Source organism: Panulirus ornatus, chromosome 3 (assembly GCF_036320965.1).
Source record: "Panulirus ornatus isolate Po-2019 chromosome 3, ASM3632096v1, whole genome shotgun sequence".
NCBI classification, from domain to species: domain Eukaryota; kingdom Metazoa; phylum Arthropoda; class Malacostraca; order Decapoda; family Palinuridae; genus Panulirus; species Panulirus ornatus.
In genome coordinates, this window is record NC_092226.1 from 31,195,759 (window position 1) to 31,213,594 (window position 17,836).

At 43.2% G+C, this 17,836-nt stretch overlaps 1 protein-coding gene across 1 annotated transcript in view; it reads left to right on the forward strand.

Annotated features, from left to right (window-relative positions):
- Nucleotides 1-14,296, forward strand: part of LOC139761859 (CB1 cannabinoid receptor-interacting protein 1-like) — a 324,899-nt gene extending 310,603 nt beyond the window's left edge. The window contains exon 4 of the mRNA XM_071686422.1: nucleotides 13,805-14,296. Within this exon, the coding sequence (XP_071542523.1) occupies nucleotides 13,805-13,975 (171 nt within the window). The 3' untranslated portion in view covers nucleotides 13,976-14,296. The remainder of the gene's footprint in view (nucleotides 1-13,804) is intronic.
- Nucleotides 14,297-17,836: the final 3,540 nt, after the last annotated feature.

The window sequence follows — 17,836 nt, forward strand, 5'->3', positions numbered from 1 at the left end:
GGTGATGGTGACGTGTCTGGGTGAGGACGGTGATGGTGACGTGTCTGGGTGAGGACGGTGATGGTGACGTGTCTGGGTGAGGACGGTGATGGTGACGTGTCTGGGTGAGGACGGTGATGGTGACGTGTCTGGGTGAGGACGGTGATGGTGACGTGTCTGGGTGAGGACGGTGATGGTGACGTGTCTGGGTGAGGACGGTGATGGTGACGGACGTGTCTGGGTGAGGACGGTGATGGTGACGTGTCTGGGTGAGGACGGTGATGGTGACGTGTCTGGGTGAGGACGGTGATGGTGACGTGTCTGGGTGAGGACGGTGATGGTGACGTGTCTGGGTGAGGACGGTGATGGTGACGTGTCTGGGTGAGGACGGTGATGGTGACGTGTCTGGGTGAGGACGGTGATGGTGACGTGTCTGGGTGAGGACGGTGATGGTGACGTGTCTGGGTGAGGACGGTGATGGTGACGTGTCTGGGTGAGGACGGTGATGGTGACGTGTCTGGGTGAGGACGGTGATGGTGACGTGTCTGGGTGAGGACGGTGATGGTGACGTGTCTGGGTGAGGACGGTGATGGTGACGTGTCTGGGTGAGGACGGTGATGGTGACGTGTCTGGGTGAGGACGGTGATGGTGACGTGTCTGGGTGAGGACGGTGATGGTGACGTGTCTGGGTGAGGACGGTGATGGTGACGTGTCTGGGTGAGGACGGTGATGGTGACGTGTCTGGGTGAGGACGGTGATGGTGACGTGTCTGGGTGAGGACGGTGATGGTGACGTGTCTGGGTGAGGACGGTGATGGTGACGTGTCTGGGTGAGGACGGTGATGGTGACGTGTCTGGGTGAGGACGGTGATGGTGACGTGTCTGGGTGAGGACGGTGATGGTGACGTGTCTGGGTGAGGACGGTGATGGTGACGTGTCTGGGTGAGGACGGTGATGGTGACGTGTCTGGGTGAGGACGGTGATGGTGACGTGTCTGGGTGAGGACGGTGATGGTGACGTGTCTGGGTGAGGACGGTGATGGTGACGTGTCTGGGTGAGGACGGTGATGGTGACGTGTCTGGGTGAGGACGGTGATGGTGACGTGTCTGGGTGAGGACGGTGATGGTGACGTGTCTGGGTGAGGACGGTGATGGTGACGTGTCTGGGTGAGGACGGTGATGGTGACGTGTCTGGGTGAGGAGGGTGATGGTGACGGGTGATGTGAGCCTGGTGAGGGCGGTGACGGATCGTGTGTGAGGCAAGGCAGAACATAGAAACACTGAGAGGCAGTTTTGTAAGCAAGAGAGGAATATCATCCCAGACTGGAGGAGTAATGCGACGGCAGACGATGATGATCATCTAAACCCATGATGTTCTCAAGGTAGACACGAGCCACGAGGATCAGTGAAATACAACAAAAGTGAAATAAGAACAAAAGCCGGTGTTAGAGATCATTATGACAACAGTGTCCATGGATCAGAATGAGAGAAAAACAATGAGTGAGTGTGGAGGAATTCTAAAGCTGGACAGAGTACAAATAATCTTTTAAAAATTTGAATAAATGAAACACATTTACTTTAAGCAGACCAGAAAAAAAAAATCAAATCATAATAATATTACTCGTAAGAACAGTTCACTGAGACAAGTAGACATTAAGTTCCGGTAAGTGTAAGAAATTAACAAACTGTCTTGGTGTAAATGATTCCAGGAGAAGAGGGAGCTCGAGGTAGGCTGGGGCTCTGCCAACCCCCACAACATTACAATGGTTCTAACCAGATTCTACCATAACCTTAAACCTCTGGACCGAGAGGGTCAACCCAGTGTCTAGTGTCACTGTTTATCATGGGTATATAAGAATAGTTCATGCTGAATATTATGCTATGCTATTGTATCTATGCATTATTACAATATACACAATACACACACACACACACACACACACACACACACACACACACGTGACATGCAAGGCGTTACCAGACTCCGCTTGCATGTTGGTTACGCCACGAATGAAACGTTATCTTGGACGGGGTTGTATCACCGTCAATGGACGGAAAGGAGTACAGTCTCGTCGAAGAATTTCTCAAACCAAAGCCTATCATTTTTATCTGCTGCTTAGCGTAGCACAATCTTGAAGCTGCACGAGTCGTGTAAAAGGCCTCCGGGGATATGTGATTCAAAGCCATTCATATATATATATATATATATATATATATATATATATATATATATATAATATATATATATATATATATATATATATATATATATATATATATATATATATATATATATATATATACTAAACTTTTAATATTCTATGGTGATGAAAAGATACCTAGTTGTAGCTTGTAATTTGAAATTAACGATATGCTTGTAGCTTCTGAAGTGTATTAACACTACAAGCCTTAATACAGCATACAGACGGGACGGGACGTTGAGATGGCTACCGCCATGGACTTGTTCGCTGTCGTCGAGACCTTGAGCACGACGATGCGATCCTTGCAGCAAGACGGAACGAAGCTTGGTCATGATATAGCCTGGCTTTTGACGTGACCAATAAGGGTTATATCATAGGCCAGACCGCCATACCCAAGAGTCGTACCTTCATGCTCAAGGGTCGTCGTACCGTCATACTCTTGAGTGATACCGAGACGTTGAACGGGTTCATATGCCACGCGAAGACGTCACGTTTTCGGTCTGTTTCCTGGACGTCAGAGGGAGATCTTGGTCTCTTGTGCCTGGATGACAGAGGGAGTTTTCGGTGTCTGTTTCCTGGACGACAGAGGGTGTTCTTTGTCTCGACCATAACACCATATCATCCCAAATTTAACAACGCGGTCATGAAATATTGAAATATGAATATGTGGGGAAAAATATACATCGATGAATCTCATCACCAGAAACATACACCTTAGAACCTTTTGTTTATGAAACATACCCGCACGCTCTATGGACATAGGGAGGCAGAGCGATGATGGTCTATAGACAGTCATCATGGAATGTTTCGTGAAGTGTATTATATCCTGCCTTACATACGTCTACTCTCCTGCCTGTCTGCCTGCCCTATATATATATTCATCCAGACAGCATAACTAGGTTACTTGCGACTAACAGGCTGTAATAAGCCACGGATCTCAAGATTATGCTGTAGATTAAGTGGATTTTTTAGATTATTACATAAATTACGCTAGATTTCTAGATTATTACATAAATTACGCTAGATTTCTAGATTATTACATAAATTACGCTAGATTTCTAGATCATCTCATTATCTATGCCAGCGTTCTAGATTATTACGTAAATCATGCCATGAAGTATGCCAGATTTCTAGATTATTACAATCGAACCTCCCAAATCCGGTAACCTTAGGAAATGAATCTTTCCAGATGCTGAAGTTTGCCGGATTTCGGGTGGTGATATTATGATAGTACAGAAATGAAAAAAAAAAAAAAAAACGCATTTCTAGACTGCAGTTTACAGTAAAGTCATTAATAACACAAGTCAACACATTTTCTCCCGTCTCACTCTTACAGTTTTTGTCACTTCTTTGTGTCCCTATGAAGAATTTCGACCGCTTAATTCTCTTCTTCAAGCCGTACACAGTTGATGAACTAACGCGAAACGGTTCACAACAAGCATCTCCACCCAATTCTCACGGTCGACTTTCTTATCTAAAGTCGTGTTTGCGTTTTGAACCACTGCAATGCCATGGGCGACTGGCTCGTCTTTTAGCGGCACACTTAAGTGGATAATGCAGAGTGACTGTACTGATCTGGGCATAGGAACACGAGAGATGATAATGTCAACGTATGGAAACACCGCCAGCTTGGTAGAGCTACTCAACTGGCGGGAAAACACCGACGCGCCGCCAGTGGATAAAGCCAAAACTAAATTATTTGCTAATTCTTGGGTGGTTTGTCGATTCAATCTTTTACCTAAAGATTGCCGGGAAAAAAAGGGTTGCCGGATCTGGGATGTCCAACTTATATGAACTATGCTAGATTTCTACATTATGCTATGAACTATGCCAAGTCTATATATAATTCTGTAAACTAGACTATTTTTGCCCACGAGGCCATAATGGTTGTCAAGTTCATAGGTTAAACTCGTATATTAAGAGCTCAGGTTGTACTAGATAAAATAACTGTCTTAAAATTAATCCAGGAACCAGGAAATAACTAAGGGTGATGTACAGGAGTGAACAAGATATGCTTTATTCAACATTCATCACGACTGTTTCCCATCATCAAATACTCAGATGCAGTTATTCATTGTATAACACGCATGCTTTTTTTCATGCATTATCATAAATATTGTATCTTACATGCCGAAGAGCAATAACTGCAAGTCATCACGTGATTGACATAATAATTGCTGACCTAAAGTAACGTCTGATCCCAAAACTTGACTCGCCCTGCGCTGAAGTGTTGGTTCTTTCCCTCTTCTATACAGATATCACTCCGTTATCTGTTCCTAAAAACTGGATGCTTGCAGAAAGCGTCTTGAAAGCACAACCATATCAGATCTCTGAACGAGGCAACGGCCATAGATGATTGAAAAAAAAAAATGCATCACATCTGCTCTCACTTTCTCCTCTTTTTACTTCATAAATATGAAGGATAAAGATGATTCTCTATGGACAAAAGCTCATCGTGCGATGATGCCACACTCAAGTATAACTAGATTATTCTTTGGGTAATGATGGCCCAAACGTTTCGGGTCAGATAACCCAGGATCATCCTGTCATACTCTCAAGTCGTACCTTGTGTTGTTCAAAGGTCGTATCGTCGTAGTGAAGGCACGTAACGTTGTATTCAAGTGCTGCAGTTTCCAGTCACCAGCCGTTCGTACGTTTGTCACAAATAACATTTTTGCCTTCGCTCTTGAACACACGAAAATTTGATAATATACTTTTTTCTCACTATTTCCCTTCAATATTCATTCACTCTTTCCCGATGATAAATCAATTACCTTTGATCTTCACTTAAACTATCAAAATGATAATGTTTAGATGGGTGAAATAAAACATTCGATTCATTTTTTGATTCTGAATTGATGAAAGCCTTTTGGGCTTGTGTGTTCCTGTGTGTGTGTATGGGAGCATGCACGCGAGTTACTGGTATCAAAAGTTAGTATATTATACAAGAGAATTGTAACTAAATATATCATGCAAGAGGATTGTAGCTAAATTTGTATAACGAAATTAACAAAAAATTATTTCTTCACACATGTTCTCTTTTCAGATGATAATTAAAAGTAACAAAAAATAAAGCTGTTTCATTTAAAATTCCTCCTCGTTTCGCAATTATGTTCAACAACTGACAAAACTAGACACGATCTTTGATATTTAACAACTGACATAACTGGACACGATCTTTGAAGAACATATGTGACTAACCCAAGTCAGTACTTAGTCTCTGTTAATGCCACAGAGACAAAGAGACAACGCTGATGCCTTTTTGAAGTGCATGTCTTCAACCATAGTGTCTCTTGCATGTGGCAGAAGGCTACTAATACGGGCAAGAGTCTGGGGCAAGAAATCCTCCGCTTCTGTATCACCGTTTTCTGTTGTAGGAACAAAAGAAGCGAAAGGAAGATCTTACGACGAAGCCTCAGTTCCTGACACTACATGGCTAAGGTGAGAAAGACGAGCTCGTGTAAATGGGAGAAAATATGCCTGGCAATAAATATATAATTATTCGCCCCCTGTTACAGTTGAGCAATATTAATAGTCATGGTGCTATCTGAATAAATAGTCCTTACGTTAAACGTCTGACAAATTATACAAGCTTTGCATCTAATTATGATTATATTATGAAACAAATGTGGAAGATCATGACGTTCACTGGACCTCTGTGCGACAAGTTATAATCAAACGTAACTTTATCATCTTTGCATGAAAGATTTTATCTACCACGTCTTTACATCAGTGTAAGTAAATGGTATCATGATTACCTGTCAAGTAAAACAAGTCCAGGTCATTAACTAACAGATGAAAGCTATCTTTTCCCAATGCCTATTTTCTTGTACATATAGATTCGCGTATACATAACACGTATAATGGTAACGTATCAATAATACGCGTGGTCAAATCGCGCGCGAAAGCAATTATTTCTGATGTTCAAGCTGGAGAGATGGTGAATTATTTGATCAAGTAATTGTGTGATCACCACACAGTGCATGACGAGGTATACAACATGGATACACGGGTGGGAGGTGAACGCGTCCTTATGAGGTTGTTTCTGATGGTGGAAAAGATCAGAAACGTAGGCATTAGTGTGATACAAGTAAGAAAGCAAACCAATGGCTTATGGAAAGATGCCTGTAAACTTTGTATGATAATACGAAGGGGGAAATAATGACAGCTATGAACTCGAAGCGAAATATTTGTCCAGTGTTCTTAAGCATATCTTTGGCTTTGGTCTCAACTACAGTACGCTAACTGATAAATTATTCCATGTGTAAACAGTCTTGTTAGATCGAGATCAAAATATTCTTTGATAATTTTGAGCACCTGCACCAAATAACCTCTTCGTCTGGTCTAGATCATATCACTGTGTAGTCAAGTGGGTGCTCGAAAGTTAGTGGTAATTAACTGCCTTTATTATTACTTTGTCACTTAAACTTCCTCTTACCTCGATATAAATGCAATACTCGATCTTCCAGTAATGGACAGTCTTCTCCGAGGTCCCTCCGTTCATTGTATGACGAAAACATGATTCGCGAAAGTTTAGACGAACGTAAAAATTCGATTCTTGAAATGTTTCATATCAACGAAACAGCGTAATAAGATTGTTTGGCATCTGGTACACTTAAGCTTGAAAACTGTGATCAATATGATCCAGTTGACCTTTATTTACGGTGCAGAAGGTTATCATCTCCATTTGCCTCTGTGACCCTGGCTTATACACTACAGTCAATCATCCGTTAATCCTACGGTCATACATCTGCCAAGTCTTGATGAAGTCCTTTGAGCAGGACTGGAAGTCACTGTGCGGGAATATGGTCAACAGGTATGGCAGGCATCTAGAGCCTTAGACTTTCAGACTTCAAAATCAACAGCAAACTTTCCTGTCCTGAGGGAAATGCTCGTGCTAACTGTTGATGGTACACAACCTCTCCAACCTGGAATAGTCCACAGAAACAAAATCATCGCCAAAATCAACTCGACCAGTGTGATCTTTACCTTCAAACTTTTGGCCTCACAATCTACAGCATTCTTCCTTTTTCTCCAAAGTATTATTATACCAGATTGGAGTAAAATCTGACGATGGATGTTGCATTTATCCCCCGGAAACTAAATTACAGATGGACATGCAGGCAGACGGACGGAAAAAAGCTGATGAGTGTGTGGCAGCCCCAAAACATGGTTTCATAATGCTGTAATACAGTACCATAGTCACTGTCAGGTTCATAAGGGCCGCTGGGGATTTCTGTTCGTAGGATCTAAGCAACAACGGTGGCACAATTACATTCTAATTTTTCTAGCACTGATGTACTATGTATCGTTTTCAATGAATATCTGCTTTATTCTGCCGTAATCACAAAGAAAACGTGAAGGACGCTGGAGAAGGCCTTTGTAAAGCAGGAAAGTTAACATAGTGCAACAATCTGTTTGATGATAAAATGATTTAGACCATTATCCTCCCAGGATGATCGACAGTTTAACTATCACGTCATAGCATGAATTACTGCCCCATAGTCTGCATGAACTAAATACACCATTACAGTTTTTGTAACACCACATTCACCAGACGCTAAAAATTATATCAATTTTTTTCTAATGCTAATCAGCGAGCAGTGTGTAATTTCCAAAGGCTATAGGTGTTTCTTACGCAAATTTCTTCACCGAAACACAAAGCCATGTCTCGCAGAAGACTACATAGGGAGACTTTGAGAGTTGAATATTCATCTGAAAATATTCACATGCGCTTCCCTTCTAGAACAGGTCCGTATCGTCATCGTATACTTCATCATCTTTACTAATCACCCCCCCCCCCCACACGCACGCACGCACGCACACACACACACACGCGCGCGCGCATGCACACGCAGCACAACCGCTGACATAGCATCTGTTATGACCGAGCAGGAGGGAAGTTTGGCAATAAAGGCCAAAGTTACTAAGAGCCATAACGTATATCATCCTCAACAAATTTACAAGGTCAAGTTGACAGTATTAAAGCTTGGCGTCGAGTGGGGTCTGCTTGTAGGACGTGGTCACTTATCAGTAGGCTGTTACTACCTTGACTACCAGAGAACGACCAGTGAACACGACGGTACGACGACCCTTGAAGCACGACAGTACGACCTCTAGTTATAACGGTCTAGCCTCTGACTTGCCTCTGAAGGGTCAGGTTTTAAGGTAACGCCATCATACCCAAGGGTCGTACCGACATGCTCAAGGGTCGTACCATCACGCTCAAGGGTCGTACCGTCGTGCTTAAGGAGCCGTACCGTCGTGCTTAACGGTCGTACCATCGTGCTCAAGGGTCGACCCCTTCCCCCTTGTTCATTAAAACGATCAACCTGTGCTTCATTACTGAAGCCAGGCGCAAAAGCGAAATCACATTGGCTGCGACCCACACACACCCACTGCCTGAGACATGGTCAGGTGTGTCTTGTAAACAGCAACACGTCCACCACACCATCTGTCGGCCACACATGTACACACGGGAGGTGTGGGTCGGTAACAGTCTGGTCTGCATGGCAGGTATAAGAGGTTACATGTTACTGTCACACGCGATCTAGTGTCAGTAGCCCCTAACTTCATTACATGTCGCCCGCGCCTATAGCGAGGCAATTTTGTCCGAGTAAACGAAGGTGCACAGCCTAGCGCCACGGAGTATGACCGCCCAGCGCCACGGAGTATGACCGCCCAGCGCCACGGAGTATGACCGCCCAGCGCCACGGAGTATGACCGCCCAGCGCTTGTCTCAGTACCGGGAAGTTTTGGTAATGATGGAATCTGTATCAGTCGACGCGTCTCGGAAAACAGCTTTAAGCAATGTCTCAAGATTTTGCTTGACTATGTTTTGTAACACTTGGCCTCAAGGATATCATCCTACAAAGCAAACGGCAATAGCTGGCAACTGTTGGACGACGCAACAGAAAACGGAAAGTATTCTCTCGTAGAATGATACAGCCTTAGCTCTACAGTTTAGCTGTATTATATGAAGCTTAGCTTTTAGCTTCAGTAACTTCAGTTTCACACCAAACACATGAAAGTACATTAATATTCGACATCTTAATTAAAGCATTAGTCACTTTTAGGAATATATATTTTTTTTCTCAAGTGCAGCTGATATCATCCACACATTTGACATTATTTCATATAATCTGACAGTGTAACATATCGTTGACATCAGGCCAATTTCATATCAGGATATCAACGTGATATCAGGATAACATATTAGAATATCAACGTGATATCAGGATATCAACGTGATATCAGGATATCAACGCGATATCAGGATATCAACGCGATATCAGGATATCAACTCGATATTAAGATATCAACTCGATATCAAGATATCAACTCAATATCAGAATATCAACGTGATATCAGGATATCAACGTGATATCAGGATATCAACGTGATATCAGGATATCAACGTGATATCAGGATATCAACGTGATATCAGGATATCAACGCGATATCAGAGCTACAGACGTTGTTAGAGATGTCCTTAGCTAAAGAGCAGAAAGACGCATCACTGGACGACGAAGAGAGGTTATCGCACTCTTTTGAACAGAGGAAAGCTTTGCCTCACGGATAACTAGCAAGCAGCTATTACGAGCAGTGATAAAAGCTGAATGGGAGTCAAAGGAAGGAGAGTTTTTCCAAGCCCAATATGCCTGATCCCTTGCCTGAATGGCCTCAGAACAGGAAGAGTTGAACCATAGGATGAAAAGAGAGGTCACCTTGGATTGGATTATAAAATTTAGGCTCACAAGCCACGCACTGGAGCTTCTAAGACTATTCAGCGGAGGTCATCTTGAAGGAATAGGGGATCAATGCTTCCATTTCCGCAAGATTATCTGCTGTGCTTTTGGCGGAGACAGAAGCATTATCACATACAAGACAGTAATCTATCAAAGGGAAGTCAGAAAAGAATCTATGCAAGTTATTCCAATCAGATATGTTGAAGTGCCAGTATTTACGCTTAAAGAGGGCTGCTGGAGGGGGAAGATGCCGTTAGAATAGATACAGTTATGAGTGATGAGATGAACCAACGCGGGGATTGTGAACTTGCAAGGAAATGGACTAGAGTTGAGAAACATATAAAATATTTGGAGAGGTGTCACAGCGGTCAGAACTTCACTCCCTCCACCATCTGTATGGGAGGAATTCAACCATTCCCTATTGTGAACGTTGAAATCACGGAAATACAGGATTTCGGCTTGCGGGCGAGATGCCACAGTCCCATGGCAGAAGTCTAGATAGTCGAAGAGAGATATAAGATTTACAGAATGTCCTTCAGCCAACAAGGACCTCGTGTAACAACGTCTTAAACTAGTATGGCGCTACAGCACAAACGCACAGCACAAACGTCCTCGCTACAACATGGAAGCACCGTACGCTGTGTCCGTCGCCCTGTCCAATACGCAGACCGTCAACTTCTACGACATTGTAGGGGAAGTAAGTACAGTAGCATCACTACCTGACCTCCCGCCACTCCACTCCCCGCCAGCAATGGAAGATTAGCTGACTACACCATCTGCCTCATGAACATTCAGGCCCTAATCTCGACAATATATAAAGGGGACCAGAGTATCGACCCACTGTCACCCCATAAAGTGTCATCTTAATGACCTCACCTGCCTGGGTGGCAGGTGACGGCGTGGGACTTCACCTGACCTGATATTCCTCAACAAAATATGTTTGGTAACCCACCCGACGGCTGCACCTGCAGTATTTATCCCCGACACTCACACCTGAAGTTCGGTGGTGGCAGATCCAAAGATGTCGCTGTAATTATAAATGACCAGACTCTTTCCATAAGAGCCGCCACACTCAATCCACCAGCGTGGAGAGAGGTCAGAGCTTGCGACATTCAGTTTCGGTCTCTAATTCCCATTGGGAATCGTTACCATCTCAGACCTGACCTTGCCGCCTCTTAAATACCCGGGTATCATTACAGGAAACACAATACATGGCTTCATTATCTTCTGCACTACATACACTCGACCCAACACCAACATTCCACTCCACGATCTTTACACAGTATTCAATCACACTCATATCCCAGTCTACCTTCTAGCTGACCTCAACGCTCAACAGAGAACATTCCACCACAACAACAATACTCACTGTGATGACCTATTTCCTTTATACTCTTCAAACGTCTCAACTTCCTAGGACCTTACTTCCACACCGTCTTCACTGGCCCAGGAGGAAAGGGTAGACCCGACCTTGTCTTCTCCAACAGAGCCAATAATTACCTTCATTATTTTTTGTCTCCAGGACTAATGTGCGGTTCCGACCACATCCCTCTCTTTCTTCACCTCTCATCTAACCCTATCCTCGTCCCATCACCCTCACATTATCACTACAACAAGGCAGACTGGGACAACTTCAAAGACACTCTTTCCAATTGCACTTACGCCACAAACTATGAAAATCACCCAATAACGCTAATATATACAGAAATAGAACATATACATCAAACAATCACACACGCAGCTGACACATCCATCCCAAAATCCTCATTTACCACAAGAGACACCTTCTTCCCATCTGCCAAGACGGTACGTTGTGTCCGTCGACGGTTTGATCATAACAGACATCGGTTGGGCCTAGTACCGTGGGACCTCACGTCCCTACTCAACTACACACTCAACAGCCTCAAAGAAGACCACAATAGACACTGGAAATCACTAATCACCACAGCAGAACACCGAATCAGATCCCCTCAGGAGTTTTGGAATCGAATCTGGAAACTCGTAGGAATATCCAAAACAGACTTTAATGGGCTAAATGACAACAACACTCTACATCAAAACCCACAAGACATCGCCAACATCTTTCAAAGACACTGGGAGGGTATGTTTCACTCACATCCCCCTCATCCTCTGGCGTACGAAAACACCCAAATTGTCACACAACACATACAAAAGAGACCCAGTCACTTTTACCCAGAACAGATCATACACCTACAATCCCTTTCAGACGACCACCTACTCAACTCCCATAAGATCGAACGAGGTCAAATTCCTCCTCCCGAAATCCCCCAGAGTAGCCCCAGGTAACTTAGGCATTGGTTACCAACTACTTACCCACCTCCCTGACAACACTATCAGAGCCATAACCTCCCTCTTCAATGCGGCACTAGCCACAGGCCATTTCCCCGCGACTTTCAAAACAGCAGCGACGACCATGATACCTAAACCCAATAAATCAAGCAGAGACCCAGTTAACTACAGACCCATTAGCTTACTTGAATCCATCGGGAAGACATTTGAAAGAATAAAAGACAACAGACTTAGAAAACGCCTAACGAATAACAACCTACTCTCACACAAACAATTTGACTTTCGACATCACTCCACACAAGATGAACTCAACATGATCACCAACTACATAATAAAACAACACCCGGACATACAGAATGACTGCCATCATCACAAAAGATGTAGAGAAAGCCTTTGACACCATTTGGCACGAAGGCTTGACTCACGTAAAGACTAAGTGCCCAGTTTCAACTTGCACGACCCACCTATAACGTCTTTCCAATTACCTTAGCAACAGAAAAACTGATTAAATACAGAAATTCTTATTCAAATTACTTCCCCCTCAACGCGGGTGTACCTTAAGGCTCCGTGCTGGCCCTCTTTACACACTACACAAATGATCTTCCCAAACTTACACACTCGGACTCCATCACTCTACAATATGCAGATGACGTGACCCAACTTATCAGAGCCAGAACCATCACACACTTAACTAGAAGAACTCAGGAGGAAATTGACTTCGTTTCGCTTTGGGAGTTGAAATGCAGGATTAAGTCAAATCCTGCAAAATCCAGCATATCATACTTTAACGTACGTCAGAGATACAACATAAGTAATGTCTATTTACACTCCAGTATACAGTCATTTACCTATACCCATCTCACATACCAGCACTGTACTAGGCCTAAATTATGATGTTCATTTACGAATGAACTGTCACATTAAATCTAGAGCGACAATTGCGAGAGATCTCGCGAAATTTTACAGACTTAGAGAGCAATTAAAAACCAAATTGCACCTCTATAAAGCATTAATACGACCACTGATTACTTACGCCCCTTCAGCTCACGAATTCGCAGCCAAATCCAACATCCGCTCCCGCCAAATAATTCAAAATAAAACTTTATGTTGGTTCTTCAACACTAAATGGCACGAGTTCATCAGGAATACAGAACTCCACGAGAGCACGACTGCCTCCACTAAACATCTGTTGGAGAAAACTTTACGGAAAACAAGTGGAGCGCTTTGAGGTACACCATAACTACTGGACTGACTGCTTCAACAATCTCCTGGAAAAAGATCACCCAGACAATATGTTCAATGTTCAACCTAAACAAAAGCCAGTCCCGATATATCAAAATTTAAAAGCTAGAAACTATCGTAGAACTTACAACCAAATCCGTGCAGGGAACATCTTGGCAATATCAGTGTCTGTCTGTCAGAGATACAATCCCTCTCCTCCTGGACAAGTGTGCTACTGCGGTACGTGAAGTCTTGGAGATGTGACTCCACACTTAAGCCGCCCTTAGGGCTTCTCCTCCGTCGGTAGATGTCCCATTGTGATTCCTGACTTTTCATCTTCCTGGCAGGCTTCATTGTGGTCCCTCACCTCCGACACCCACCTTCAGCAGGACTCGCATGGGACATCGCCTCCGCCGGTCACGAGCAGCAGCTGTAACAACAAGGGACCTACGGCCTCGCCTGCGGCACTCCTGCAACCCAAGCACAACTCCAGGAGTCTCGTGCAACCAAAGCACTAAACAGCAGTCATCGCACACCCCAGGAGCCTCGTGCAACCCACTCAGAAACCGACAGTCGCCGCACACTCCAGAAGCCGCTATACGGGCCACATCCACCTCCTCCTACAGGAGCTGCACGCTGACTCGGCAGCCACCCACTTATCCCACGCGGTCCTGCTTCATCTGATGCACACCATCACAGGACCCCTGACAAGCCTGCCTCATATTACACGACCTACCTTACTTCGACTCTTCTTCACCATAATCCTGTACCTCCAGTAGCTCATTGCCCTCTGTTACCGCACCTTGTATATCTTGTCGAATAAAGCACCGTTGCCGTTGTTTAATGTGTTTCGGTCACGCTAATCCATCAACCTAAGCAAATCATCCGCTAAACGATAAACTCCTACAGTTGTCATTGTTGGCGAAGGGAACAGCACCACCTGTACTGAGAAATCATGATCAACGCCTCTGCGCAGGAATACAACTAACAATGCCCAGCTTATCTGGCTAGTTCCCCTTCCCTTAACATAAAAATGACATAAACACTCCACGTTACTTGAATACTTTTCCACGTAAATAAAACCTACATCATTTAAGAACATCTTTCCCCTGTCCAATCCCCTTCCCTACCTCCCAGCTAACCTACAACAAAATTAGACCTCGTCGTCTGGTCGGGTCAACTGCTCCGTCGGTCGTTGTTCTGTTCTGTCCTACGCCTAAAACGCACATAGCTCTCCTACTTCAGCGTTACCCACGTCCAAGTTAAGAATATAGTCTCGTTACCTTCCCTGGCTACCGTAATCATAATGGCTTACCACATGAAACAATAGGGCCCTTGACTGACGAAATTATAATGGCTTACCACATGAAACAATTCGACCCAACACATTTCTTAACTAAACTTTTTTCAAATGAACACACTTTCTTGCACTACTTAACCTCGGGTGTTAAACAACAATGGAATACGGGCCTTACCGGGTTAATGGGAAGCGATGAAGCCAGTACCCGAAGCTTCCAGTCGTGTTGATCGGCCACCAGACAGGAAGAAATGAAGCCAATACCCGAAGGATCCCCGAAGCTTCCCGTCACGTTCACCGGTCACCACACAACAAGCCAGAGTGACCCACACCCCCGGCCCGGCGGTGGAACTGAACTCCAACGATATTTCCCGCCAGAAAATATGATCTCTTAAAAAAAGGCGATCACTTCGCTTTATACATAAGTTTGTAAGGGTTTATATTTTGTTGTTGTTGTTGGTTCATTTTTACAGAATACTACTAAAAGTACGACTGGTACACTCTCACTTCACAATAGATAGCCATTCAAATAACTGCCAATAATGGTCTTCGCCGGTCCTTTATAAGAAATGGTTCCACAGTATTTATCAGTTTCCTACATATCAGTTGATATTCGACACCTTACAGATAACTTTAAACATACATTGCTACGAATCAACTTTTAGAAGTAGGGTTCTCAACGTATTTCCACGTTACTGCTGTAATTATTCATAAAATCGGACTGTTTAATGGACTGCCCATGTGTGTGTGTGTGTGTGTGTGTGTGTGTTGGGGGGGGGGGGTGAAGAGGAACAGCCAGCCCTCCCTCCGGTAGGGGTAAGGCGAGGCCTGTCTTCGCCCCTCCCACAACTCTCGTGCTATAATGTATCTGCAACAATCGCTCCAGCACTCCTTCACTCTCCTATCTTAGCCTATAACATGATTTAATAATCAATGTTAAGGGCACCAGAGCAATGACTGAGACCAACTGCAGATGATGGACGGCTTGGTTGCCGTTATTCTGCCAGTTGAATCATACATCCGGCCGCAACCCCACCCCTCCCACCAAACTTACAGTAAACGTCAATTCGCCAGTTTAAAGTTGGACTATACTTTATCACTATATATATATATATATATATATATATATATATATATATATATATATATATATATATATATATATATATATATATACTCTTCAGTAGGTTCTTACCTACTGCATGAACTAATGTTGAGTAAATATATGAAAAAACCTTACCAAGCTTTTCATAGAATCTATGTTGATCTGTTCAAAACAATCATATTAATCTCGGTGAATCATGTGGCAAATTGTACTTAGAATATATTTCTCTTTAGTAGGATCTTGAATAATTCATGTACATATAGTAAATTACATAGAGAAAAGTAATGGGAAAATGGATGGTATTAAAGAGCACTTGTGTTTGCAGAGGTGAGTGATTGACACTTTGGATTCAAAACATTTATCACAGACTCGGTGAATGATGCGGTACATTGTATCTATTATATATTTTTCCAACACAGTTCTCTGTAATAGGTTCTTGCCTGACGCATGAGCTAATAATCACATACATATTCAGAAAATAAAGGAAAAGACCTTACTTAGTTCCTAGACGTCTTCTCAGTCACTACGAAGCGTCAGTAGCAGAGTCTGATGGTTGGCCAACATGTGGAGTGATGATACATCAACTACGGTGGTTGAGAGGAGTATGATAGTCAATTGATAATCATTTCACTTTAAATTCCAAAGTTGACATGACTCTCCACCGTACATCATACCTCAGTATACGCCAACTTTTTTTTCTTACTTTTCAAAACTATACACTGACCAACTATATCATTATTTTCCCGTAACCATCCTGGAGGGAAAATGGGAAATTATTAATTCTAACAAATATTTTCGAGCATCGTGGCGGATGTACGACGCTTTGCTTTCCCCCGGAATACCTGGGGAAAACATATTAGATGGAGGTCAGATGTGTGAAGGTAAATTCAGCTGTTACTCTTAATAAAGCCTAGAGTTAGGCGTCTTGGGACGTCGTCCAGCTACCTAAAGTGTCTGCATCAAATGCTGACAAATGGATGATGACGGAAAGTTCAGCTCAAGTCTGTGCCAGAGACATCTTGACGTGTTTACGGCGGATCACGTTGGAGTGTCTGGAGGTCGGAGGTCAAGATTACTGCGTCACTTGGTTAGGAATCAGTGCAGTTGTGCTCTCTGGTGTATCCAGTGTAGTAGAAGTTCTGGTTAGTGGCAAGTCACAAAAAACGGGGCAAAGGTAGGTCACCGTGTCAGAAAATGTGGTGGTGGTGGAGCGGTGAAGAGTTATGGAAAGGCTTTTAAAACAGGTGTTACATTTAAGTAACTTCATCTGAAAGACGTGTCCACATAGTAAGTTCATAATGTGTTGTACTGAGATGAGATACCAATAAATGTGAATAAAATTTGTAGAGAGGAATCTGTTATGTGATATGTGATTTGAGTATGATTTACTGTACACAGTGGGAGAGCTAGTCAACAATGAAGTTTTGTGCGTATTTTTAATCTTTACATATGATGAAGTACTGGAAAAGAAAACATCTAATGGCATAAGGTAAATTAGAAGATAAGGACGCTTGTAAACCTTGTGCTGATATATATATATATATATATATATATATATATATATATATATATATATATATATATATATATATATATATATATATATATAATGCGTAAGTCAAAGGCCATGAATGAATAAATGCAACGTAATGCACAGAGCGGGACAAGACCTAGAGGAAGCGGCCGAGTGACAGCAAGGAAGAGGAAGGTTTCTGGTGTGGTCCACAGACCGGGCAACTGATAAACTGGATGATGGAATTCTGAGACAGATGTGACGTGGGGAGAATGGCCCTATACTGAGTGGCCAAGAATTTATCATACGACCTTGTGTCCGTGCGGCCTTCCAGTATGTTCTGAGCAACAACTGCTCTGGTTGTAAAGGAACATGACGCACGAGACAGAGAGGCTATTTTGCGAGACATTGATATCCAACGTTATTCATCCACTAATGTAAACTCTGATGTATACAATAGTCAC